The sequence below is a fragment of the Callionymus lyra genome, chromosome 1 (assembly GCF_982586985.1).
Source record: "Callionymus lyra chromosome 1, fCalLyr1.hap1.1, whole genome shotgun sequence".
Taxonomy (NCBI): domain Eukaryota; kingdom Metazoa; phylum Chordata; class Actinopteri; order Syngnathiformes; family Callionymidae; genus Callionymus; species Callionymus lyra.
In genome coordinates this window covers 54,163,079-54,172,713 of record NC_141818.1, presented here as the reverse complement: position 1 = coordinate 54,172,713, position 9,635 = coordinate 54,163,079, and the positions used below count along the sequence as shown (strand labels likewise).

The 9,635-nt window shown below is 38.5% G+C and overlaps 1 protein-coding gene across 2 annotated transcripts; it reads left to right on the top strand.

The window, feature by feature from the left end:
* The first annotated feature begins 3,913 nt into the window (after positions 1–3,913).
* On the top strand, positions 3,914–6,864 carry dmrt3a (doublesex and mab-3 related transcription factor 3a). Of its 2 annotated transcripts, none has more exons than XM_087785672.1 (2): positions 3,914–4,286; positions 5,888–6,864. In XM_087785672.1, exons 1-2 carry the CDS (start codon positions 3,914–3,916, stop codon positions 6,862–6,864), a joined length of 1,350 nt encoding a protein of 449 aa, XP_087641798.1. The 2 variants fall into 2 exon arrangements, with proteins under 2 accessions (XP_087641798.1, XP_087641789.1); XM_087785663.1 differs by having other exon boundaries at positions 3,914–4,299; positions 5,883–6,864.
* Positions 6,865–9,635: the final 2,771 nt, after the last annotated feature.

The following is a 9,635-nucleotide window of genomic DNA, read 5'->3' as shown; positions in this document are numbered from 1 at the left end:
GTTTGTGTCCAGACGACTTACAGAAGAAAGTGAAAGAAAATTAGTAAAATGACTGAATAAATATATATTTTATATAATTTCATCAATGAATAGTTTTAAATACATAATTCATAGTCACTTTAAGTCTATTTAAATATTTAGTTTTAAATTAAATGTATTTAAAACCTATTTTATTTAAACAACATTAATATTTATTGTTAAATGACACATTTATCAATATCGTAATGTTATGTTAAAATAGAACATTTTATATCGTCGATATTTTTATTCTACATGTTTAAAAAATACAAATGAATTAGTCGTAACATATTTTATTGTTTGATTAACTTTTAAATCATGAGTGCAGCAGATTCACTGAAGTTATAGAAACATTATTTATTGAACAGTATTCTTGATATATTGTTGTGTATTATCACATGTGTAAGTAACAAACTGAACGCGTGGCTAATTCTTCTTCACCGACCGAGTCTCCAGAGACACTTAACTCAGACGTCCTGTGAAGGGTCTCGTGAATGGTGTCCACGCCCCCCAATCAGTAGCTCATAATAGCCTGGAGCGGCAGAGGTCGACCCCCCAGAGGGGCCCGGAGTAGACCCTGTTATTTTAACCAGTAGACCCTGTTATTTTAACCAGTGGTCCCCGAACCTCGGCCCCTGAGGACTTTGTTACAGCAGGGAATTATTTAATATAAAAATGATGTTGTACCAATTATTGGCAATAAGTACCTTGTACATGGATGATAGTAGGATATACAGTGATGGTGTAGTTAAAAGTATATATGTGTAGTATTGTCCAGTACTTGACTCTGGTGTTATGATAGTGTAGTAACAAGTATATATGTGTAGTATTGTCCAGTACTTGACTCTGGTGTTATGATAGTGTAGTAACAAGTATATATGTGTAGTATTGTCCAGTACTTGACTCTGGTGTTATGATAGTGTAGTAACAAGTATATATGTGTAGTATTGTCCAGTACTTGACTCTGGTGTTATGATAGTGTAGTAACAAGTATATATGTGTAGTATTGTCCAGTACTTGACTCTGGTGTTGTGATAGTGTAGTAACAAGTATATATGTGTAGTATTGTCCAGTACTTGACTCTGGTGTTGTAGTATTTACAGACCACATGACTCTTGACAAAGTCAAAACTACTTTCATTTGTTTTGAAACAGAAATATGTCCAAACATCAGCTTTAAAAGCAGCTGGACTCACTGTATCCTCTCGTCCTCAGTCATCATTCTTCCTTTAGCTGTGGAGGATGTAACGACTGCTACAATATAGTAGTTTGATTGCAACACAAAAGAAACACTGTAAACACTTGCATATCATTTGTGAATAAAAAAATAAAAGTATTTTATTCACAAGTCATCGAAATATTAATCATTACAACTAAAATAAAATCAAACTTGGTTGAAATATGAGTTAAAAGCCAAAACAATTATGAAGAAAATAATATTTTGTCTTCAATGCATTGAATAACTGTTGAATATAGTGAATAAATATCGCAGTATTTAAGCATATTTACTACTCATCATTACTGTGTGTAAGGTTTTGTATTTTGATAAGAAGATTTTTAAAATTTAACTTTAACCTCTTTATTCTTTTTTGTTTTGGTCAAAATAAGCAAAACATAACGAGCAAAAATAAAGTAAAACACAAACTATGGGCAAGAGTTTCTGCTGAGTCAGCGTAAGACTATGGTGACCCCTCAACTCGTCCTCTCTAGTCTGACCTCCTGACCTTCAGTGTCTCACTCTTCTAGCTCAGCTCCTTCGTCAACAGCAACACAACAAAGTGAATTCGGACCCACAAAGCTCTCAGTGCGGACACACACTCTCACAGGCCTCCACGCACAAACACACACATTTGATCCTGAGACCCATAAAGCCGGGGTCACGGCGCGGTGTTTCCTCTCGACGTGAGCGAGATAATTAACTCTCGACACGTCGCACAAGTTGACGCACACCATTGACACACAACAAAGCTCGAGGCCCGTTTGTCATGGCGACAGAAAAAGGTTTATTCAAGCAGATCATGAGCTGGAAGTTGTCGCCGCGACGTCGACGATTAAAGCTTTTAATTGGAAAATAGCAGCGAAAGCTCAAGGTGAGCGTTTGTGTCGCATCAGCAGATCCGTGGGAGTCGAGGAGGACGTTCATGAAACACCAGATACTTGAGCACGAGTTTCAACATCTTTACGTCACAAACTCTTCCTTTTCACACGTAAACAGCAGGAAAAATCCTAAATAATCATCAATATTAGATCAAATGTTTGAATTTATTTAAAAACATGCCTTTAATCAGAGAATAATTTAAAACAAAACATTGAGTTGAACTGAATTTATTATGTTAGTTTTTGTACATCGAAGGTTAAATGTTCATATCTTAAGATAAAATGTATATTATAGTTTTTAAACTCAACCAAACCTAATGTATAATAACTTGAAAATAATAAATTCAATTAAACTCAACGTTTAATTTTTAATGCATTAAGATGTATTTAAATTAAAACTATGTTATAATTTAATATTAAAGGTTTTAATTTAACCTTAAAGTAATTTGTGTTTTTTCTTTCACGTAATGACCAACATAACGTTTGTATTATAAAATAATTAAAACTAATTGTATTTCGTTATTTATTTTACATGTAATTCTTATTGAATTAAATGTTTTAATCATTTTCATTGATATTTCATTACTTTTATTATAAAATACGTTTTTATTTACAATTCTGACAATTAACGTGTTTGGATTTTGATGATTTCATCAGAAATGTTTCCTTTTAACAGTAGAATATTTAATTAAAAGAAAATGTTTGTAGTAGTTGTAGTTTAAAATATGTCCAAATCAATCAAATGTACATTTTATGTTTTATGTTACGTACATAAGTAAAAGTATATATAAATTAACAATTGAAAATGAAAAATACAAATACATGTAATTTAATAAATGGAAAATATTGTGTGTGTTGTGTATTTTGTGAGTGTATTTAAGAAATAAAGTGTATTTTAGATGTTGAAATACTCTGGAATAATACTGACAATATTAGTGTTCATGTTTGTATGTAAAATAAATACTAATCAAGAAAAACCACGATTTGTTTTAAATTAAATGAAAATAAAACGTTTTGATCATAAATAAATGGTAACAAATGCATACAATTGAACATAATATTTCCGGGTATACTCAAGAAATAAAGAGTATTTCAGACGTTGAAATACTCTGGAATGATACTGACAATATTATTGGTAATATGTGTAAAATAAATACTTAACTTAAGTAAATCATAATTAGTTTTTTAATTAAATGAAAATGAAACAGTTTGATCATAAATAGAAGTAAATATAATTGGAGTTTAAAGTCATGGTTTAAAAGACAAATACTTTAATGTACAGCAAATATTTCCGCGTGTACTCGAGAAATAACGAGTACTTCAGACGTCGAAATTCTCTGGAATGATACTGACACAATATTGGTAATATGTGTAAAATAAATACTTAACTTAATTAAATCACAATTAAAAGAAAATGAAACACTTTGATCTTAAGACCCTGGTCTAGAAAGGCGCGATATAAATATACATTATTATTATTATAAATAGACGTAAATATAAATGGAGTTTAAAGTCATGGTTTAAAAAGACAAATACTTGAATGTACAGCAAATATTTCCGCGTGTAAATAACGCGTACGTCAGAGGTTGAAATACTGTGAAGATACTCCAGCGTTCGTGTTGTTCTGAGGAGGCTCTGATTGGAGGTTCGGCCCCCGAACGACCACCTGACGGCGCGCGCGGCTCCTCATAAGCGTGTGATCAGGTGGACTCACACACTCACACACTCACACACACTCACACAGTGACACACACTCTCTCACACACTCTCTCACACTCTCTCACACACTCACTGGCAGCATGAATGGATACGGGTCTCCGTACTTGTACATGGGGGCCCCGGTGTCTCAGCCGCGGGCCCCTCTGCAAAGGACCCCCAAGTGCGCGCGCTGCCGCAACCACGGGGTCCTGTCGTGGCTGAAGGGCCACAAGCGCTACTGTCGCTTCAAGGACTGCGCGTGCGAGAAGTGCGTGCTGATCATCGAGCGGCAGCGCGTGATGGCGGCGCAGGTGGCGCTCAGGAGGCAGCAGGCCAACGAGAGTCTGGAGAGTCTGATCCCCGAGGCTCTGCGCGTCCTGCCCGCGCTCACGGTGCCTGCGCCCGGGGAGAGAGAGCACGGAGGCCCCGGGAGGAGCGACGAGGAGCTGCGCTGGAGCGGAGAGACGCGCAGGGGCTCCGGTGAGTGACAGCTGCTCCAACTCCTTTGATGCGCTGGAAATAAATGTTTATTTGTATTTATTTAGTTGATTTTTATTGAGTATCGTTTGGATTGTTTACGCGCTTTGTGACTCTGGTCTGGAAAGATCTATAAATATAAATTAATGACTTTAAATCAACTTGAATATTGTTGTTAAAATCACGGGTTTTTACTAAATATTGTTGTGATTTAATTAACATGTTGTTGTTATTTTAAATCTATTTAATTAGAATTAATTAATGACATGTTTGTTTGTTTGTTTGATCTCTTTCCCTCTTGACTATTTAATGTGTGTAATTATTAACTTTTCTACTCTATTATTAGTATTATTAGTATTTATTTTGTTGAAAACCTTCTTTTCGTTTTTAAATGACTTTAACTGGTGACGAGTTTAAACTTCCTGCTGTATTTAAAACGTTTTAATTACAGCAGGAAGTTTAAACTCGACTAAACAACAGTTTTATAAATAAAAACAACTTAAACTTAAATACACATAATAATTATAACACGAGTTGTATTCGTTTCCACAAATATCTTTAATCACAAACAAAAACTCTCAATCATTTAATTCAATTTATTCAAGTTATTTTTTAACAAAACTACCTAATAATAATATTTTCATGTTTTAAATGTTAAATTCAAAATACAACATGTTTAACAACATTTAAAAAATCGCTGCACATTAAAATAACAAAACAAATACAAATATGTTATTAGTTTATATATTTTTTATTAATGTTATTTAAATGATATTTTTACTCGTTGCACCAGAACGTGTTCTGGATAAATTAATATAATAATGTTTGTAAACAACAACAAAATAAAAGATGTTATTGTTAAAGAAAACAACTTCATCATGTTTAAGGATTTTAATGATATTTTAAAATAAAAATTAAAGGAACATTTTCAAGTTTTCTCCAAGTGCAGTACAACTAAAATCTAACCCAATAATAAAGTATAATTACAATATTAAACTTAAAACCATGTGTTGAAGTAAACGACGATGTTTCATCGAATCATTTTCTCTTCAGTGTTTGTGAGAAATATTTGAAACTATAACGACGTCGTCGCTGATGATGATGATGTCACTCTTTGATTGACAGATCCTTTAGATTCATATTTAATTTACTCTCACTATTATTTGACTTCAGTATCATAGTGTCAATAAACAGTATTTTTAATATTTGTAACGAACATCTTCCTTCATGTTAAATAGTTTGTCGTACAAATAAACATCTGCAGCTTTAATTGATGAATCTTTGAAGTAAAACGTAGAGAAAATATAGAAGATCTTTGTATTTATTATCGATGAATAAACAACGTCGTGATTCAATGAATCAAAATAAACTTTTAATTCACTGAAATATTCTCAGAGTTCGTTCGTCTCAGAATCTCAAGGTCGTCTCCGTCGTTTGAATCCATCGCAGTATTTTCTCCGCGAGGTTCGACTTCGACTCGTGACCGAGAATCATCTGTGTTTCTGTCAATCAATGAACCTGTCAATCAATGAACCTGTCAATCAATGAACCTCTGAAGAGTCTCTGAGGAACTTTAACGTTGGTTTCATGTTCCTCAGACTCGGCAGAAGATCCTCCGGACGAGGTCTCCGGGGCCGAGAACTCCAGTGAACGGGACCAGGACCCGCTCAGCTCCCCTGAAGGTTCCAAACCCAACTCGTGCTACACGCCGGACCCTCCTGACACCGCGACCCCCTCCGAGGAAAACCTCTTCCACAAACCCTCCGAGAAGGAGGTCCGACCCGAGAGTCCGGATCAGAAGTGCGAGTCCGGTCCGGGGGAGCGCGGGGTTCTGATCGAAGGCCTGTCCGGCTCCGTGACCCTGACCTCCAGCCTCAAGGCCAACCGCCCCCCCCTGGACGTCCTGAAGAAGATCTTCCCGGCTCACAAGCCCCCGGTGCTGGAGCTGATCCTGCGGGGCTGCGGGGGCGACCTGGTGGGCGCCATCGAGGCCCTCCTGTCCAGCCGCGGTCAGGACCCGCACAAGCACGTGGACCAGCACCAGGACGCCCTGGTGTTGCCCCCCAACGGACACCCCTTCGAGCACGGCCTCAGCTCCTACCACCAGGTCTCCTCCTCGGCCAAGTGGTCCGTGGGCTCGGCCTTCAGGGTCCCGGAGTCGCTGCGCTTCGCCTCGGACTCGTCGTCGGGGGTGGTGACGGCCGGGGGTCTCGGGGTCTCCCTGCCGCACCCCTCGTTCCCGCAGCCCTCGCGTTACCCCCTGATGCTGCGCAACTCCCTGACCCGGGGTCCGGCGGGTCCGTTCGTGCACAACGACGTGACCTTGTGGAACACCATGGCCCTGCAGCAGCAGTACCAGCTGCGCTCGCAGTACGTGTCCCCGTTCCCCTCCGCGGCCCCGGGCGTGTTCCGGACCTCGGCCCTGCTGCCGAGCCGGGCCCCGGAGGAGCCGCGGGTCAGCGCCCCGGACGAGAACTTGGGTCTGGGGCCCAAACCTGGACTCTACTCCCCGGACGAGGAGTTCGACGAGCGATCCGACTCCAGCGAGTCCCGCGTCCTCAACGCGTCCGGATAGAACTGACGGGTCAGGAGGTGTTCGTGAACAGAACCGTGACCCAGAGTCAAGGTCAGACCCTCAGAGGGTCAAGGTCAGGTCAGCATGTTGTGAGCCTGTAACAATCACTGCATGTCAAAGAATGACAAATAAAAACTGGTCCAAAGCAGTCGACGTGTCTTCATTGGTCCAGAGATCGTCACGACGACGGCTGATGTCAGGTACGACCTCTGACCTCTGACCCCCCCCCAAAACTCTCCTCAGTTAAAAACAGCTGATGTGTCGCGATACAGTGTCTTCATTTGAACGACCACTAGAGGGCGTTGACTTTAAACTACTTCTATGGAACCTGCATCAGACTGAGAGCGACATCTAGTGGTCGTTAGAATAAAGAGTATCATGAGACTCCAGCAGCTGCTTCATGAAGCATCGACACTTTATTAGACTCTATTTGTATTTATTCTTATCTTTACGATATTAAAGGTTTGTTTGGTTCAAATGTTTTTGTTCATTTTATTTTTTTCTCATCATCATATACTAGAGTGTTTAAGTTCAATGTGTTGATATAAGTGTGTGTTGTTGTGATGTGTGACTCTATTGTATCATCAGTGTGTGTGTTGTTGTGATGTGTGACTCTATTGTATCATCAGTGTGTGTGTTGTTGTGATGTGTGACTCTATTGTATCATCAGTGTGTGTGTTGTTGTGATGTGTGACTCTATTGTATCATCAGTGTGTGTGTGTTGTTGTGATGTGTGACTCTATTGTATCATCAGTGTGTGTGTATTGTTGTGATGTGTGTCTCTATTGTATCATCAGTGTGTGTGTGTTGTTGTGATGTGTGTCTCTATTGTATCATCAGTGTGTGTGTGTTGTTGTGATGTGTGACTCTATTGTATCATCAGTGTGTGTGTGTTGTTGTGATGTGTGTCTCTATTGTATCATCAGTGTGTGTGTGTTGTTGTGATGTGTGTCTCTATTGTATCATCAGTGTGTGTGTGTTGTTGTGATGTGTGTCTCTATTGTATCATCAGTGTGTGTGTGTTGTGATGTGTGTCTCTATTGTATCATCAGTGTGTGTGTGTTGTTGTGATGTGTGTCTCTATTGTATCATCAGTGTGTGTGTGTTGTTGTGATGTGTGACTCTATTGTATCATCAGTGTGTGTGTGTTGTTGTGATGTGTGTCTCTATTGTATCATCAGTGTGTGTTGTTGTGATGTGTGACTCTATTGTATCATCAGTGTGTGTGTGTTGTTGTGATGTGTGACTCTATTGTGTCATCAGTGTGTGTGTGTTGTTGTGATGTGTGACTCTATTGTATCATCAGTGTGTGTGTTGTTGTGATGTGTGACTCTATTGTATCATCAGTGTGTGTTGTTGTTGTGATGTGTGACTCTATTGTATCATCAGTGTGTATGTGTGTCTGTTGTTGTGATGTGTGACTCTATTGTATCATCCGTGTGTGTGTGTGTTGTTGTGATGTGTGACTCTATTGTATCATCAGTGTATATGTGTGTGTTGTTGTGATGTGTGACTCTATTGTGTCATCAGTGTGTGTGTTGTTGTGATGTGTGACTCTATTGTATCATCAGTGTATGTGTGTGTGTTGTTGTGATGTGTGACTCTATTGTATCATCAGTGTGTGTGTTGTTGTGATGTGTGACTCTATTGTATCATCAGTGTGTGTGTTGTTGTGATGTGTGACTTTATTATATCATCAGTGTGTGTGTTGTTGTGATGTGTGACTCTATTGTATCATCAGTGTGTGTTTGAACAAAACTTTTCATTTAAATATTTACATTAGAAAATGATCTGGAGGGGAGGGGAGATGATACAATAGAGTTACACATCACAACAACACACACACTGATGATACAATAGAGTCACACATCACAACAACACACACACTGATGATACAATAGAGTCACACATCACAACAACACACACAATGATGATACAATAGAGTTACACATCACAACAACACATACATTGATGATATAATAGACTCACACATCACAACAACACACACAATGATGATACAATAGAGTTACACATCACAACAACACACACACTGATGATACAATAGAGTCACACATCACAACAACACACACACTGATGATACAATAGAGTCACACATCACAACAACACACACAATGATGATACAATAGAGTTACACATCACAACAACACACACATTGATGATATAATAGACTCACACATCACAACAACACACACAATGATGATACAATAGAGTTACACATCACAACAACACACACATTGATGATATAATAGACTCACACATCACAACAACACACACAATGATGATACAATAGAGTTACACATCACAACAACACACACATTGATGATATAATAGACTCACACATCACAACAACACACACAATGATGATACAATAGAGTTACACATCACAACAACACACACATTGATGATATAATAGACTCACACATCACAACAACACACACAATGATGATACAATAGACTCACACATCACAACAACAGACACACACACACTGATGATACAATAGAGTCACACATCACAACAACACACACACTGATGATACAATAGACTCACACATCACAACAACAGACACACACACACTGATGATGCAATAGAGTCAAACATCACAATAACAGACACACACACACACTGATGATACAATAGAGTCACACATCACAACAACACACACAATGATGATACAATAGACTCACACATCACAACAACAGACACACACACACTGATGATACAATAGAGTCACACATCACAATAACAGACA